Source organism: Mangifera indica, chromosome 7 (genome assembly GCF_011075055.1).
Source record: "Mangifera indica cultivar Alphonso chromosome 7, CATAS_Mindica_2.1, whole genome shotgun sequence".
NCBI classification, from domain to species: Eukaryota; Viridiplantae; Streptophyta; class Magnoliopsida; order Sapindales; family Anacardiaceae; genus Mangifera; species Mangifera indica.
Window position 1 is genome coordinate 12,915,466 of NC_058143.1, and position 19,224 is coordinate 12,934,689.

Below are 19,224 nucleotides of genomic sequence, written 5' to 3' on the forward strand. Positions count from 1 at the left end.
TAAGCATGTAATTTTGGTTTTGACAGAAAAAAAAAATTAAGAAAAAGTAAGTTTCCATCATTTTTATTTTGTTTCCATTTTAATTATAACTTACCATTGTTGTTATTCTAGGGTTTTCGTGTAACGAAGATCTCTTAGTGCTTGATAACTCACTGTCTCACAACCTGATATACATAACTCTCCAATTGACCACCAAAAGTAGACCTCTAGAGCTTAGACTGTCAAAGACCCAAGAAATGAAGACTCAAGAACTTTGAGGACGTGAAGAAATTGAGAGTTAATGTTCTCATTTGTAGCCAAATCGAGACATAATGAGAAGCGGTTGTGATCATCCCTAAGAAACATGTTTAGCATCCTAGGATGCAAACAAAACGTGCATGATTAAAGTTCATGGTCATGCAAAACGGCATAATCAATGCACCACATAACTGCACTTGGCAAAGCATCACTTGCCATAATATATGATCAAAGATTTTGAATTTCCACATGTCATCCATCCTTTCAAAAAAGTTAAAAGTTTTTTTAAAATTCAACTTGCACTCCAAGAACTAGGTGATAATTATTATACAATAAAACTCTTTTTTGACCAAAATCACAAAGCAACATCAAGAGAAGCAACTTACTACAAGAGCAACGACCAAAAACTCAAAAAGTAGGTAGTCTTTGTTCACCCAAAGAAAACAACCTAACACATTTCATCCTTATCTTGTGTTTAATTTATTAAGTTGCCCTTATAACTTAATATGACAACATATGATTAGGTAATTTTGAACTGAAGGTAAACATTTAGGAGAATGGACTTGTGATTTGTAGCACAAGACTTGACAATAAAAAGGATGTGAAGATGTATATGTATGTAACTATTGATTGAGGCACATAATTACAAGAAATTTACTTAAGGCTGCCCAGGAGAACATACATAAATGTTTCATGAATGCAAATGTGAAGAGGAACAACTAAAATAGCAATCTGCAAAAGATATTTCCCCATCATTTTACCTTATACAATTCAAGTATAAAATGAAATTTTGTTACTACTAGCCAATGTGAAGTATGGTTGTCATCGAAAAATTTATTGAGCAAATCCCAAGTCCTCAAAATGAATATGCAAATAACAATTCAAAATCTGCATTCCTATTTCTACAAATTAACAGCTCAGGGAACATACGCCAAGAAATAAACATCAATCAGGCACTAGGTTTACTGCTGCCCTAGCTTGGCATCTTGGATGTGGAACATCAGCTGCACAATAAGATTTCATTTGAGGAGAAGTTAATGGCAATCAGAACCTTAAATTGTGAAAAGATTCCTAGTTAATGCTAATGAGCAATGCTATGTATACACACTTTTGGTACATAATTTAGGTACATAGATGATGCATCATTATATGATTAGTGTTACTTTATCTTTAATTCAAAATCATCCAATCACATGATGACACATTATTTGTGTACTTAAATTATGTATCAAAAGTTCTGTACATAGTTTTATTGTAATGCTAATATATACTCCAAAATCATTAGAATACTTTAACCATCTGATTCCACTTACCTTTGTCCCAACATAGAAGGTTATAAACATGCCAACCAATACAGGCAATCCTGTAACATGAAATATAGCATCAAATAGTGCAAGCTACATGGCCCTGAAGCAGCAAAAACAAGGTCGTAGGCATCAACTTACCTTCTCTTGTAAGAAATTGAGACATCAACCAATTAAGGCCTGATGGTCCAATAACATAACCAACAAGGTTCGCAATCTGCATAAATGAAGCTTATAACAAGTTCTACAGAGCCTAGAGATGCAATAACTTTTTATAAAATTCCTAGACAAATTAAAAATGTGGTAATTTAGGGGTGCATAGATAAATTAAGACCCTGAACCAACCAGTGTGAATTCTCAGAAGATTAGAAGAATAAAATGACACCACAAATGAAAATCTTGAGTTCTTAAAAGAGAAAGTTATAAACTGTACATTAAAATAATAACTTTAACTTTACTCTAGCTTTAATGCAGTTGAGAACAAACCATGAGACAAGTGATTGTGATGGCACCAGCAAGTGCACTGAGTTCTCGGAAAATGAATTCCCCAAAAGCACTCTCAGCCTGACAACAGCATATACAGTGACAATCAAACTTCAAATGCTATGAAGCAAGCCATAAACCTTCTAAAATAAATGTATAAAAGTGAACATAGTTAACTTTGTTCAATTCATTAGTACCCAAAGATCGACCCAACAGCATATAGGCTAGGACAACCAATGCAGTGTTTGTTGAACTCAAAACAGCCCCTTTGGAGAGGGTAAATCTGAACCCAAGCTGTTTACTCTTTAACTCATACAAGTATGAGAAGTACAAAATTAAGAATTCAGGGAAAGATCACCTGAAATGTAGTCATTGCTGATTTCACTGTCATTTCTGGAATAAAGAAAAAGCAAGTTAACCATGCCCATGAAAGAAGCTTCCTAAAACAAGAGAACAGGATTTCAGTAAAGGGGAACAATTTTTACTAGCATATCACACTGCAAACTGACAGATGAAGTAACAAAAAGAATATGATGGAAAAAAGAAATACCACTCTAGATCATGCCATAAAGCAACAAACGTGAATATAGGCCAAACATTCAAAAGTTTTCTTCGAGAACCCCCAAGAGGAATATACATGTACCTATGATTATAGCCATTTTCAGTTATACGTTTCAGAATCAACCAGAGTGCCGGAAAAGACCAGATGAAGAGTTGAAAGATGTACCTCACAAGCCATTTGTTGAAGGAAGCATGCCAATTTTTCCAAAATGTTTCCAAGCTGTGGCAATTATTAAGACACCTTGGCATATTCTCCCATGTTTTGATGCCACATATCTACAATGACATTAATGTAAGAAATAAGCTTTCTCCATCTGTATACAAGCAATAATGATAAAAGTCAACCACAAGTTATGATTGACCAGAAAATAAATCTGTTCAAGGACTAGACTACATAAGAAGAAACTATATTTAAGCAACAGTTAAGAATAAATAAGATTTAAGGGAAAAGTACAATTTCAAACAAAATATACCAGTGACCAGAAGCGAAAATAGCGCCAGATCAGAAAAAACTTTAACCACATGAAGTTTAAGACCTGTAATAGCATATGGCAAATGCATAAGATCAATATGATCATTCCAAGAACTGCTTACCATCTAACAAATTAAAGAGGCAATACAGATAATAATAAGGTACAAGTGAGCCTAAACTTTACAGCATCTTTAACCATTAACTGTAACGCAGAACAAATTCTATTCTCTCATTAATTATTTCTTTCTATACACATTTTTTGAATGCTTCTAATTGTACAGTAATAAAAGAAACAAATTATAATCAAAACTAGATCAATTAGGTCATTCCCAAGGGTACTAATTGATTGTATAACATATTTTAGCCAATAAAATAAATCTTCTGGACTTGTTTCAGCCACATAATACATGAGCTCTTTCCTCACTTCAATAAACACTCATAGGGAGTTTGATTGCTCATCACAGCAGAAGTTACACCTCCTGTTGCAATGCTCAGATAACTTATACATAGAAACAATATCTTTGATATCAAAAGAACATATTTCAAGATGATTCATATTTAAATCTAAGATGCCTATAATCCAACTGGAAAAAGAATAAAAAGAATCAAGATCATGTCTTACCCCATATCCAATTATGAAAACATCCAAAGGAGATAATAGTTTCCAAATGCCACTGGTGTTGCAGAAATAAAATTAATTATTCATCAACAAAACATGATTGCAACATTCCTGACATAAGATTCATCCTTTCCAAGCTTACCTGATTGCAAAAGCATTGTAATAGAACAGATGTGTCATTAGTTCCATTAGAAAAAGACTAAATACCCAACGTAACCCGTACCAAACCACATCTCTTCTTGGGTAGTTGCTTTGAGGCACATCTAACTGCAAAATCATTGCAGGAAGAAAACACAATGAGAATCCATGAAAAGGTACCAGGATGGACAAAGTTTTTTGGGAAATATATATATATGTGTACAGCCATAGTGTTGTTCAATAGAAAATCATATATAGCATATTAATTGTCTGTAATTTATAATTATTTATCCTCTAACTTGCAGACAACTGTGGCCAATAACATGAATAAGTTACACACTCCTAATAGTTGCATGATCCCACAATCTAAACCACTTGTGCATGTTGGCCTTAATGTTGGTATTTACTGGAATTGCTTATTTAATGTCTTTTGGACCTTCCACTACAAACATTCTTCAAAGATCAAAATATTGTCCAGATAAATGCTTTTAACTGTTTGATTGTTTCTCTAACTCAGACCATTAATGACTCCTGAAACAACTGGAACTCTATGGTCAGAGTAAGAAATGAGGCCAATGACTAAGTACAACTACAGAGCGTACCACTAAAACCACTTCGTCCAGAGAATGGTTCAGAGCTTTATATACAATTGGAATATTAACATAAGGAAAAAGAAAGCAATGAAAACATAGTATCAGGATAAGAGTCATCGACCTGTGAAGCAAACGCATTGAAGCTTATAATAGGCCCAGCAATGTAAAGAGGTGCATATACCAAATAACAGATGTATATACTAAAGGTGAAACTTTCAATGATACTTCTTTCCTGTGTGTAAAAATAAATTCATGAACACCAAATCCTATTAGTACAGAAGATAGCAGCAACAAGGATGCAGCAAGAACACTAGTACAATGGCTCTGTCTAAGTAGCTGCTAACCTGTAGAACTTCCAAGCAGCTTTCTCCGAATTTACAATTTTGGCAACGTTGGACATGCTTCTGCAGACGTTGGAGCAGTATGAAAAAATATCAGAAAAATTTTGCTTCTGATTGGTTAAAATAATTGTTTCCCTCAACTGTTTGAGTACAGGCAAACATAAACTCTCAATAAAAAAAAAAGGAAAATCAATTTGCAATTTAGAAACCCTGAAATTTCTGGATCAATGTTCAATATAATGGTGCACAAGAATACATAGTGTCCACTCTTGAGGAACAGGCACACAATGTTGTTTCAATACAGAAAATTCAAGGCAAATGAATGTGTGCAGAATATTTCATAGTAGAATCACAATTCAAGCCCTAGTTCATTGCTACCAAATTTGCAATTTTATTTTTCCTTATAGACATGGTAGCAAAACCCAAGTAGAGCTGAAAACAAACAGAAAAAAAAAATCCCACAAACAGTAATATGCATAAATTATTGGCAGTACCAAAGTCTCTGTGAAACAAATACCTTGTGATCAAATCGAGAATCCTGATGGGCCACATAGTAATCATATCCAAAACTTATCATGCGCAAAATAACTGAAACAATTAATCTAAATAAGAAACCTGCCTAAAAAGAACACTCAATAAACAAATAAAATATCATATGTAAGATTTCCAAACTACAATTCCATTCTGCAAGAATAACTTCTATTCAAAACTCAAAGCTCTATTTCTTTTCTCCATATGAAGATTAACCAGACTCCTAACCAGGTGTGAGAGGCAATCAATTACAAGGTCACTTGTAAACCCCAAGAAACACTACCAGCTAAATTACTAACAGTAGTCTATCCAACTATCAAAGTTCTGTAATTGCCTATAAAATTTATGTGGCTAAAGAACCCAGTTGGCTCTAATCTAACAATAGGCAAAGCACCCTATGGAGGACAGTAGTCCATTAATTGTGAAGATTAGAGCATATGACACTCAACTAAAGGATATGAAGAAAACTCACAGCGAAAAGAAAGACAAAAATGAATAGAATCAAGAACATACCAAAGTTAAAGCAAATATGCCATCTAAAGGTCCCCCGAAAGTTGTCCAAATATGACCATCGTTGCCTAAGCAGGACAGAAAACATAAACAAAGTTAGAAGGACGATAATGTCTTGTGTTAAACAAGAAATGCAACTACTACATGAAAGAACAAGCAATTACTAATGTATCATACACAACGCACCCCAATAATGAGAATGAATATCCTTCATAAACACGATTACATATTAGGAAAAATATGTTGAAGCCCCAAAGTAGAAATGGGAAGTAGTTTGTTCGGGCAAAAACCTGCAAAAAGGCAAATATAGTTAAATATGTCAACGACAAAAAATCTCTGGTGGGAAATCTACAACTGTGACAGATGGAAATTTTATGGAGTAGCAAACATACCTTGACCAGAAGAAAATTAAGGGAGGCAATAGAGAGAATAAATATAACACTGCAAAAAGATTGAACAAGAAGTTTAGTGAAATCCCAAGATTAAACAAAATATAAAGAGTGTGACAAAAAGGCATACCAAGCTCCATGTAGATAGAATAGGTAAACTAAAGAAAGGAAAAGCCAGAGAATTGACATCCCCTTGGCTCTAAAATGAAAAATAGCTCTAAGGGAATTGGCCAATGTGGCGAAAACTCCAAAAACCACAGAAAGAATAGGTATATTAGAACGAAAATTTCTCCATTGAGCATCAGAGACATCCTAAAACAAAGTAGAAGAGAACAGTCAATAAAAAATAATTAATTACTTCTATGTAGTGATAGTCGAAAGGGGGCTAGGTAAATTACATTGAGAAAATTAGAGAGCCAGCCGGGACGTAATGCGTAGAGTTTTTTATAGTGATCTGAGACAGAGAGAGATAATAACGAATTGAGAACTGAGAATCGTTTATTAGTAGTTAAATTTTAAACATAGATGAAGAAATGGAATACCAGTAGAGATTTGAAGAGAGCGACGAATGACAAAAAAATAGAAGACTGCTGCGTATGCTAGGAGAAAATAGAGTTCTCCTCTGATTGAACCACAGTGATTCTTCTTCTTCATCTTCGATTCACTCATGCCCGTTTTACACACCTAGAAGAGCTTTGAAATATACGCATTAGAATAACCAGTGCATATAGTTGACTTTTGAGCGAAAGCAGCCAACTTTTTTTTTTTTTTGAAGGACAAAAATACTCAAATGGTGTCTTTTCTGCCTCTAACAAATCAAACCCATAAAAACTTTCGTTTCCTCAACCGTCTTCACTCTCTTACTCTCCAGAAACTCGAGGCAAGAAACCAAATACCCAAGATCTCATAAGTAACAATAAGAAAAACTCTGGGTCCTGTTTTTTCATTCAAATTTTCAATAACTAAAGCGTTTTAGGATTCCAGTTGTCTAACACGTAATATTCTGAATAAATAAGAAAACACCCTTAAACATCTCCGCGATCTGACCAAGTATAGCCTCATAGGACATTCTTCAAACATCTTAGATGTATAATCCAAATCATCAAAACTAGAAGCACATTTTAAAATATTCTTTTACAGTATGAAAGATAAAGATGTTATTTAAAAATCTATATAAAAATATTAATATTTTATTTTATTTTTCTTCATTAATTTATAAAAATTATAATTTTATCAGTTCAAAATTTTTAAAACTCATATTTTTCTACCAAGGTTTATATTTTCTTTCTATTTTCTCTAATGCCCTTTCTAATTGATAGCTAGCATTCTTTTTCTATCGCGGACGACAAACTTCTTTCTTCGACGCTCTTTGTCACTCCTGATGACACACAATGACAAATTTGGTCTCGATCTCGGTTTCTTCTTCTTCATTTTTCAGTCCCAATCTTGGTTTTGATTTTCAGACGAAGGGCTTCTTCTCCGTTCATCTATCGGTCTCGATCAATTTAGTCCCAAAGAACCCTTCACCTTCATACTAAAAATTGATTAAAATCAGAGAAGAAAATCATCATTCAAGTCGAAGAAGAGAGATAGGTGCTAATGCGTGTGACTTCGCTAGACAAGAGCTCGACTGTCACAGAAGATAATTGGGCTGAAGTCGGCTCGGTCTCAGACAAAGAGGACAATTGGAGACAAACAATGCTGGGTGGAGAGAGATCGACAGTCTATGGAGAATAGGCAATTATGGAAGTTGCAAAAGTAAGGGGTGGCAGTATGAGAGGGGAAAATATGTGAGGGTACATTGTAAAATACCATAGAAAGAGAAACCCTAAAATTTCTCAATGATACTTTTAAGTTTCCACAAATAGGTTTTTAGATTTTACTAATAGATTGGAGTTTAGGTTTGGACAGCCTACTGGTTTTTAAAAGGGCCAAATGACTATTTTCTACCTAAAGTATGCTACTTTCTTAAGTTTTCCCCCCCATTAACTTTTAAAATCCTATTTACTCACCCATAGACGGTTAAAATTAATTGAGTCCGTTAGTTATATCATTTTCTCCCGTAAACCTTAAAAACTAACAATTTTTTCTCAACTCGAGTTTTCAAAAACAACATTTTCCCCTCTAGGGTTTCCAAGTTTTCAGATTCAATTTTTTAACGACTTTTCTTCCTCACTGGCAACCTCCAGGAGACGTTTCTTCCTCTCTAGTGTGACCTCCTTCTGACAGTCCTCCTTGACGTTGTCGTTGACGAAGACAACTCGTCTTCGTCCCAACGAAGACGGCGTCTTTGTCTCAACGAAGACGACATCTTTGTCTCAACGAAAACGACATCTTTGTCTTTGACTAGAGATGAAGATGAAATCTTTGTCGACGACAAAGAATCTTTGTTGATTAAAATCGGAGAAAAAAGTCATCATTCAAGTCAAAGAAAAGGGACAAATGTTGATGTGTGTGACTACGCCAAACAAGAGCTCGACCGTTGGAGAAGATAACTAGGTTGAAGTCAGCTTGGTCTTAGACAAAGAGGACAATTAGAGACAAATGATGCTAGTTGCAGAGAGATCAACAGTCTGTGGAGAATAGACAATCGTGGAAGTTACAAAAATGAAGGGTGGCAGCGTGAGAGGGGAAAATATATGGGGGAAAATTGCCATAGAAAGAGAAACTCTAAAATTTCTCAATGATACTTTTAGGTTTCCACGGATAGGTATTTAGATTTTACTAACAGATTGAAATTTAGGTTTGGACAACCTATTGGTTTTTAAAAGGGCCAAAGGACTATTTTCCACCCAAAGTATGTTGTTTTCTTAAGTTTCCTTTCATTAATTTTAAAAATCTTATTACCCACTCATGAGTGGTTAAAATTAATTGAGTTGGTTAGTTATATCATTTCATCTCTTAAATCCTAAAAACTAACAATTTTCTCATAACCCAAGTTTTCAAAAATAGCATTTTCCCCCTAGGGTTTCCAAGTTTTCATATTCAATTTTCCAGTAACGTTTCTTCCCCTCTGGTGACCTTTAGGCAACGTCTCTTCTTCTCTTACCCAGCCTCCTTTCGATGGCCCTCCTCAATGTCTTCGTCTCTAGACATATCATATATCAAATTTGTTATTTTGAAATTGGTACACATAGTTTTACTGAAAATATAATATAAAGAAAGGTACAATTGAGAAACTTATGGTATGATTCACCCTTTGTTCCATAAGTGAAGCATCTTCATAGAATCATAGGTAAATATGTAGAATTGGGACTAATCTCAGGCAATATCTTTAAAATTAGAGTATTGATTGAACCAATCATCTTACTGGTTTGTAGTTTAATCAATTCAACCGGATAATCAATCGATTTAACGTATTACCAAATTATTATATATTTCTTGAATTATATTAAACATTTATCATATTTTTTAAACATAAAACATATAAAATATAATTTCAAATATGTTAATTAAATAATTAACACTATATTACACAAATAAAGAAAAAAAACTAATTACAAATTATTGGTTTTAAATAGTTTTTTCTGATTCAAACAGTTTATCAAATTTAACCGAATTTCAAACAAGTCAATATTTGTATATAAAACGGATCAGATTATAAAACCAGATCAAATTATAGACTAATACAGAGTTTAACTGATTGAACTGATCAGTTTAATCCGATTCTAAAACTCCGTATCTCAAGGCAATTTTCAATAAACAAATATTAACAAGTTTCAAATTTCAATACATCCAACACCGTCTTTTTTTGTCTATATCTATCAAACAACTTAGGTATTTGTAATAGAATAATATTATGTTCATAAATAATTATGTGTTATCATGTAATTAAACAATTGAAAATTAAAGATAAAACAATACTCAATCACATAATAACATATCATTATTTATGCATAAAATTGTATATAAAAATTATGCACATAATTTTATTATTTGTAATATCGTCAGTCAATTCAACCTGACTTAATCACTGTTTTCTAAAGTAAATTCATGCAGCATGAAACCATCAAAGATTGCATACATGATAATTAAAGGAAGGCTAAAGGACTATTTCCCATCAAAAGTATCTTCTTATCTCAAGTTTCTACCCCTTAACTTTGAAAATTCTATTTACCGACCTATAGGCGGTTAAAATTAATGGAATTCTAACCCCTTAAAATTTTATTTCTTTTCTCCCTGAACCTTAAAAACTAATCATTTTCCCCATAAACCAAGTTTTAAAAAATGACATTCCCCATAGAGTTTAGTTTTCAAACTCCAACGTCATTGTAGGCAGCCTCTCCCTCCCAAAATTTTCTCTCTCTTTACAATCTCTCTCCTCTCAGTTGAACACCCAATCGATGTCGAATGAAACTGGTGAGACAAAGATGAGATCTTTTTCGATCGACATTCTAAAGGAGGGGAAAGAGACCACCAAAGCATGATGATGTATCGAGGAATCTTCTCGTTGGCGATGGTGTCGGGAATTGAAAACTAAACCTTGGGGGTGAAATGTCATTTTTTTAAACTTGACCTAAGAGATAAACTTTTAGTTTTTAAGGTTTTGGAAAAGAGGAGATTAAATTTTAATTTATTTTTAATATTACAGATAAAATGATGATTTTACTCTTGAAACTAATAAACTTAACCCCTCATAGATAGGTGTTTGAGATTTTCATAGTTAAAAAATAGGAACTTGAGAAAGCAAGATACTTTGGGTGGGAGTAAGTCCTTTGGCCTTAAAGGAAACTGAAGATGCATGAAATGTAACATTACCTTCATGGCAGCTCTCTGAAACAGATTGCTTCTCTTCTGAATGCAAGAACCTATGGCGATATATAGGTAGAATTGAAGTAAAAGAATTTGTAGAAAATGAGTCATAGTTTGCTTGGGGAGCTAGCTGTTGAGTGTCCTGTTTGAGACTGAGTTTGCGGGCGGCAATATAATCTTCAGTAGTTGATGATGAAATGAATGAAAATCAGTTATCCAAATGCTATTAAATTAATTAAGAAAATACTATTAGGACATATGCATGGAAGTCCAAACCTCCTCAGAAACCAGTCTTTAATTTGTTCTAACTTGTTTAAGTGACCAATCAAACTAGAATTATATGAACATGGTACAAATAATTTGGTAAGGATAAGGTTTTAGATTCCTTGTATGTATCAAGACTGGCTTGGGGCATGTTGGACCCAAATGTTTTGGATTTTGTCCAATTTGAGACTAGGAAAGCCCTTTGAGCTCAAAGGCATGAGCCCATATTATTGGCTGCTTTATCCACTGGATCCTAAAGAAAGCATAGATAACCCACTAGATCATAAAAAAAGCAAATTCGTTATTTTATCAATAATATTAAAATAATTAAATTTTATCTCATTTTCATCTTTTAATTTGAAAAACTAATATTTTTTTCTTGAATTAAGTTTTAAAAGATTCACTTTTTTCTTCTAAAATCCAATCACTTTCTCTAGCGATGGCCAACTGACAGTGGAAGAGTTTTCGTCCAAAGATCAACCTTTGGACAACGATCGTCATCCAAAGAGGATGACCATCATCTAGATCTGGAGGACGAGCATAGTCTAGATCTAGACGCACTTCGTTGTCCAGATCTGGATGCCCTTCTTTGTCTATTTTAGACGACAAGTGTCGTCAAGCATCGTCCATATTTGGACGACGTTCGTCACTCTCCCTCTAACCATGTCGTCGCCGGTGGCCGTAGGGAGAGTGAAAAAAATTAGGGATTTAGATGGGTGAAAATCACTTTTCAAAGTTTAGGTATGGGGTAAAAGTTAATTTTTAAAATCGGAGGAGGAAAATTCGATAAAATTATATAATTTGAATATAAACTATAAAATAATGATTTTACCCTTATATTTAACAGAAAACTTAACGGTTGTTTAGAGATATGTGAGTATTTAAGTTTTTTATCAAGTATGAGTATATTTTTTAGATTGGGCTAAAACTTAGGTAGGAAATAGTCCTCTTCCCTATATATAGCCTATTCTACTGCCCAAGGTGAAGTAGATGTGCTGCCAAGCGGTAAATGTTGCAGTTCAAAGTCCACCGCCCATCTTCATTTAATGCTATTGTCCACATTTTCTTTTACGTGGTAGAAAAAATCACCATTTATAACAAACATACATATATATTTTTTATTTTTATGAATATATTTGTGTGACTTCAAATAATATATTTCCTGGATCTAATTAGTTGTGTTTGCATATATTTTGTGGACATATGTGCTTTCAGAATAAATACTAATATATTAATAATAATATAATTAAATTTTATTTTATTTTTAATATATATTATTTTAAATACACATATTTTTATTAGATATAAAAATCCGAATGTTATTGGATAAATATGTTCAGATTTATCTATAAATGCAGACTTCAAATCAATCATGAATAACAAAAAAGAGCAAGTTACCAATTCCTTCAAAGCTGAAGGGTGCACGACACTCACCCTTAGCCATTCCTTGAAAGTTGAAACAATTGTCTAATGGACAAATTTCAGTTAATTGTCTAATGTTTCAAAGACATGTACTTGATTAATTGACCTTCTATTCCGCCTTTCTGCTTGCAACAGCAAACCTACTCCAAAGATACGGCAATAATAAATCTTAGATAGATAATTTGAGTGATAAAAGAAGAAATTTTATGTATAAAAAAATATAAATTAAAAGTCTCTTTCGGTAAGTTCAGTAGTTATAAAGTCAATCATTACACTTAGAGTTTAATTTATTTGATAAAATTGATTCGATCTTTAAAATGATACTCCAATTTGGATGAGGTTTCTTATTACCAAGAAAAATCCTAGATGGATAGAAATCTTCGTCTGGTAGATTTTGCTCTTAATCCAAACTTTAAGCATATGAAAACCCTATTTCATGATTATCAATTTGTGTAATTAATTTAAGATGCTCTTGGAGTATAAATTAAATTATCATATCCAAATCCCAAGTCTCTTCCAAATTTACTAGCACGTCAAGCCATATTCCTCTATGCACGCTAACACCAACAACTCTTCCAACACAACACAAAATCACTCTGATTTTGTAACCAAATGACTTGTCCATTATACAAAAGTTATCAAATAAAACTCCTCAGATGTCGCATGGGTCAAGTTGACTCACTTCTCAGCTTGAAGCACGGGAAAATGACCTGGCCTGACCCACAATTGTAACGGTCAACCTAGACACAAGGCTCATGGGTTGGCCCAACCTATCCTATTTATGTTTTCATAATTATTTAAAAAATTAATTAATTAAATAATGATTATAATATAAAAAATTATTTCTGTATTAAAATTAATGAGCGGACTTAACCCTATATATAGAGTCAGGTTATAGATCTTATACTTTCTATGGGTTAACCTATTTATAAGATCTGTTATTATGTGAACCTTAGATCTGACCTGACCCATGGACCCTATTGGCGCCTCTATATATATATATATATATTATTCATTGATCGGTAACTTGAATATATCAAAATATGAAGAACTTATATTTCTAGTATGTTCACCTATCTGAATAGTATATAAATTTATACCTATTATATATCTTATATAAGAAAATATAAATCAATATACAATAATATAAAAAGGGAAAAATATATTTAAACCTAAGAAATAATATATTTGAAAATATTTTGATAGAATAAATGTAGATAATGACCAAGTATTTACAACATTTCTCTTAACATAAGAGTTAAAAAATTGATTTACACAAAAATGTCATAAAGTTAGAATATTATGTCACCCTTAATTATTTCACTTTACAATAGAATTCCAAATTATCCCTTTGCATATCATATTTGTCATCAAAACTTTTCTTCCCCTTTCACTTTCACTCTCTTTTTTAAGCAAATTTTGCCATTCTATTAAGTTTGTGGTGGTGAATTTGGGTTTAGGTTCTATTAAGTTTGTGATGAGTTTGGGTTTGGATGTGTGGCATTTGTAGTTTGTAGTGAATTTGGGTTCGGATCAGTGACTTTCGTAATAGTTAAAGTTTTAAAATTTGAATTGCGGGGATTAAATTACAAGTTTTCAAACATGTAAAAAAGTAGATTAGTTTATCTTATATGTGGAAAATTGTTTTAAAGTCAAACCTTGGATGGGAAATTATATAACTCTCAAATTTAATACGAACATGGAGGTGAAATGTGACTACACATCGCATTCCGTAAAAGGCAAGGGCCGAATTAAAGCAAAGCAACGTAAAACACATTCTTTTAAGGAACAAAGTAGAAGCAATGACACCCCCACGTACCTGTAGAGTAGTACCAAAAAAATCAGAAGGGGGTCATCCCTCCCAACATGCAAGCTTAATAAAAGCACACCAAATCAGAGCCAACCAAGCCCAAAATAGGTGGCAAGTAACAGCGTCAGCCTTTCCTTTTGTTCTGACTTTTCTTTACGAATAGGACACCATGTTCTTGCCAGTATTCACCCTGACTTTCCTCTTCAAACAGAATATTATTCAATATTATCATCCCATTACTTGTCTGTCTGTCACTATATATGCGTCACGCTGTCATCCTTTTTCTTTCATTCTTCAATTTTCAATCCAACTTTTCTTTTACTCTTATCTTGATTGCTTCTCTTTTTCTTTCTCCTGTATCAACAACAATAATTTATAGGAACTGCTACCAAGCACAAAAGAGATATGGCTGCTGCTCTTGTGACTCTCTTTGTCTTGACTTTTGCTGTGGCCTTGTCAATCACTGTTGCAGATCCTGATTTGCTTCAAGATATTTGCGTCGCCGACCTCAATTCCGGTAAACTTCTTGTTCTTCTTACTTGATTTGTGTTCTTCATGTTCATAATTTTCATTGACCTCACTTGCTCCTTAGCTCCATATTACAATTGGGACCTCTCAAAATCACTTCTTCTTTTAGCTTTCAGTAATTTCATTGTAGGTGGTAGATATAATCTCTCTTTTTGTTGTTTCTTTTTCCTGAATTGACGAATATCAACAGCTACGAAAGTCAATGGATTCCCCTGCAAGGAAAATCCAACAGAAGAAGATTTCTTCTCAGACATTTTGGCCAACCCAGGAAGCACAAACAACAGCTTGGGTTCCCTTGCGACAGCAGCCAATGTTCAGAAAATCCCAGGTCTAAACACTCTTGGTGTCTCACTTTCCCGCATTGACTATGCCCCAGGTGGCCTTAACCCACCTCACACTCATCCTCGCGCCACCGAAATGGTGTTTGTCCTGAAGGGTGAACTCACCGTTGGCTTCATAACAACTGCCAACAAGCTCTTCACAAAGGTCATCAAGAAGGGTGAAACTTTTGTGTTTCCAAGAGGGCTGGTGCATTTTCAGAAGAACAATGGAGATGTGTCTGCTGCTGTTATTGCTGCTTTTAACAGCCAGTTTCCAGGTACTCAATCCATTGCTCTCACATTGTTTACTGCACAGCCAACAGTGCCTGACAATGTCTTGACCAAGGCTTTCCAAATTGGCACCAAGCAAGTTGAGAAAATTAAGTCCAGACTTGCTCCCAAGTAGAGAATGAGGATTAATTAACCATTTCTATCAATGATACATTGCATTATACTTGGGCTTGTTTCAGTTTGTGACATCAAATTGGGTGGAGTTTGTATTTCAATTTCAATCTCTGTTCTATCATAATAAAACACATGCTCTGTTTCCTGATTCAATGTATGTTATAAATCTTTCTAATGTGTAATAACATTAATTATGATTTTGATTTAATAAAATTGAGATAAACTCAATATTAATATGGATAGAGAACATTATGGTAGGTCTTAAGGTTTATTAGATCTTTGATGAGGTCCAATAACCAAGTATATTTGTTAGGTTTTCCCTCCAAAACTCATACAATATAACTTTACTAATTAAAAGTCGTCATTCAGGAAAAGTTTCAGAGCAAAAGATCAATCATTTCAATGTAGGTAATCTCCATAGTGTAATAAATTCATATTGCATAAAGTTTTCAATTCAATATTTTATATTTTATACATAAATCTTATAAAACTAAGATGGTATGAATTTATTTCGTGTATGCAAAATAAATTTTACATAAATATACCGTAAGCAAATGTTTGATTTAAAGATCTTCCGTTGTAATCATAAATTTGAAAAAATTAAAAGTAGAGGATAATCATGATGGGTTAGATTAGTCTATACTACCATAAATTTAGGACTTAATGAAAAATCCAAACATGATTAAATATTTAATCTTCTCAAATGGTAATTATGCTAATGTGGGCCTATTGAAAGCAATCCTAAAATATCTTGAAAAAGATTAGTTGGGATATTAAATCAAAGTCATTAAATATAGGCCAAAGGACTTATTCCCACCCAAGGTTTAAACCATTCTCAAATACACACATATGGGATTTCAAAAACCTAAACACTTTCTTATGGGATGTTAAACTTAACCAAAATAGTTAGTTATAAAGGATAAAATCGTCATTTTATTACTAAAACCCTAAAAGTTTATATCATTTTCCCTTAGGATTAAGTTTTGAAAAATTCACTCTTCCTTTTAGGTTTTTTCTTCTTTCTCTGGTGATCGAAATTCATTTCTACTGTCAGTCGACCTTCCCACCATCTTCTCTTATTGTTGGTCTTCCCACTGTAGTAGTTTTGTTGGACGAAGGCGAATTGTCTTTGTCCGACAAAGAGACAAAAATGATTCATCATCTTTGTCTTTTCAACTGAAGGAAGACGATTCATCTTCATTCACCCAATGAATTGACATCAAACGAATCTTCTGATGACAATCCAATGGTTGGACAAAAACAATTCATCTTTGTTTAACGAAACTGCTATAGTGGGAAGACTGACAACGAGAGAAAAAGATGACGAGAAGGCCAGTTGATGACGAAAATGGATTTCGATTGCCCGAGAAAGAAGAAAAAACCGTAATCGGAAATATGAATTTTTCAAACTTTTGGGTCAAGGGAAAATGATATAAACTTTTAAGATTTTAGGGTTTAATGATAAAATAATGATTTTATCTCTTATAACAAACGGTTTTAATTAAGTTTAATAGTTTATAAATGGATGTTTAAGTTTTTAAAACCCCCTAGGTGTGTGTGGAGGCATACGCTAAACCTTGGGTGGGCTTTTGGCCTTAAATATATAACATATACTACCTTGCAAAGCCAGCAATCAAACATGGACCAACTAATCTTCTAATGCAGAATAAAGATGAATTTCTTTTACTTTACTTAGTTATCTTTTCTTTTTGATTTCTCAATCAAAGAATTTTATAAAATTTCTACCATATGAAGTAAAAAAATCTCGATATTATAGTACAAGCTGATATGGCATTACTCTCTATCAAACATAGACAAATAATTAAGTTAGCATTTCTTTTTGCCTTCTAGTGATCTGTCTGGCTCTTTTCTCTTGTCCCCAACCAATAAAGCAGACCTATGGTTATGGTAAATATGATAATTGTAACTTTACAGGGCAGCACGACACAATCATAGCTATGATGATAATGATATAATTATAACTTTACAACTACACCGTAACATAGTCAATAGAGGTGTGCATCACCCAGTTTAGTTGAGTGAGAAAATTTTTTCAAATCAAACTGAAAAAACGATTTGAAAAATTTTTCAAATCATTGTAAGTTTTAAATTAAATCAAATTAAATTAAAAAAATACGATTTAGATTATGATTTGAATATATTAAAATTATTCACTTTTAAATATATATTATTTAATAAAATTAATTGAACGATAGTTTTATAGAATAAAATATAAATATGAAATATATATACAATACATATGTAAAAAAATGATAAAACAAATATAAAAATAACAAGTTGTACATCTAAATTTTTATTGAAAAATTATATTATATTATATTATATATATCTTTTTTTCAAATATGATTTACGGTTTGGTTCAGTTTGAAAATCGTCCAAACCATTTAACAAATCAAACTAAATTAAATCATAATTTTTAAGTGGTTTGGTTTGGTTTTATGGTTTTAATCGAATTCCGCACACCCCAAATAGTCGATACATATTATGTAAATTGTGGCAACAAATTTAACAATGCTTCGATCGATTCTCAGCAGGAACATTGTCAAGTTAATTGTCCAATATTTAAATTCATGAATGCTAGGCTATTTCTCTCAATCAAATACCCAGAAATCCTTGAGGGACTCAACCTTGGCAAACGTCAGTCTCAGGATTTTACCATAAAAAAATGATGGAAAAGGTTCACTTTCACACTTCTTATCCTTAAATTGATTCTCAGAATTCAAATTTTACGAACTAAATTTTTATTAGCCGGGGTACTTACCACCCAGGATAAATTTAAAGCCATGACTTCAGGCACAACAAAAATTTACCTTAATTTCTGCAAGACATGTATGCCTCTGTTCACTCATAGCACACACGTCATAACGTGGCAAACCATGATTACTTGGGTGCACAAATCTTAATTTTGAGAAAAAATGTTCAATTCTCAATCATACATGAAGTAAAGACTTGGTCTTTCTTTTCTTGTTAGCAAAGAAGGTATTGTGGCATTTGCTCCGATGGTCAGATTTACCACATTTAAAACAAACTACCTTACCTTTGCTATCTGCTCCATTAGTAGGGTTCATTGTGTTCTAAGGTATTGGATGAGATTCGAAATTTAGCTTAGCCATAACCTTACTTCTTTCTTCCTCTCTTTTCATATTGGCTTTGACCAATGTAGTCATTTTGATGTGTACATCAACATTTAACATCATTCTTAGCAAACCTTCCGTGGATTTTATCTTATGATCCTGTAGAATGTTTATAATAAACTTAGTATAAGATTCAAGTAGAGATGAAACAATAAGGTCGAATGTTATGTTTTTTGTCATACGTGAGCTTTTTTGTCACAAGTGAGCTAAGAGATTTGATCCTCTTGATCAATTTAATTATCTTAAACATGTGAGTTCTAATCTCCACTTTATGAGTAAGGATTTCCTTCGTTGTTTCATAACGCTCTAGATGAGTATGATCCCAAAAAATCTTATGCAAATGATCAATTATGTCTTTATCAGTCAAATTGTTAGTTTGCATATCATGAG

At 32.9% G+C, this 19,224-nt stretch overlaps 2 protein-coding genes across 2 annotated transcripts; one reads left to right on the forward strand and one right to left on the reverse strand.

Moving 5' to 3' along the window:
- Positions 1 to 943: 943 nt before the first annotated feature.
- Positions 944 to 7,311, reverse strand: LOC123219915 (membrane-bound O-acyltransferase gup1-like). The gene is made up of 19 exons (XM_044641884.1): positions 6,721 to 7,311; positions 6,577 to 6,632; positions 6,309 to 6,490; positions 6,182 to 6,230; positions 5,976 to 6,079; positions 5,793 to 5,857; positions 5,266 to 5,336; positions 4,752 to 4,811; positions 4,529 to 4,639; positions 3,819 to 3,943; positions 3,680 to 3,731; positions 3,059 to 3,121; positions 2,752 to 2,861; positions 2,575 to 2,667; positions 2,383 to 2,464; positions 2,028 to 2,105; positions 1,683 to 1,758; positions 1,551 to 1,600; positions 944 to 1,241 (listed from the first exon to the last, which is right to left on the reverse strand). The coding sequence occupies exons 1-19, from the start codon at positions 6,845 to 6,847 to the stop codon at positions 1,200 to 1,202; spliced, it is 1,596 nt and encodes a 531-aa protein (XP_044497819.1). The 5' UTR covers positions 6,848 to 7,311; the 3' UTR covers positions 944 to 1,199.
- Positions 7,312 to 14,707: 7,396 nt separating this feature from the next.
- On the forward strand, positions 14,708 to 15,832 carry LOC123220506 (germin-like protein 5-1). The gene is made up of 2 exons (XM_044642747.1): positions 14,708 to 14,943; positions 15,145 to 15,832. The coding sequence occupies exons 1-2, from the start codon at positions 14,832 to 14,834 to the stop codon at positions 15,678 to 15,680; spliced, it is 648 nt and encodes a 215-aa protein (XP_044498682.1). The 5' UTR covers positions 14,708 to 14,831; the 3' UTR covers positions 15,681 to 15,832.
- Positions 15,833 to 19,224: the final 3,392 nt, after the last annotated feature.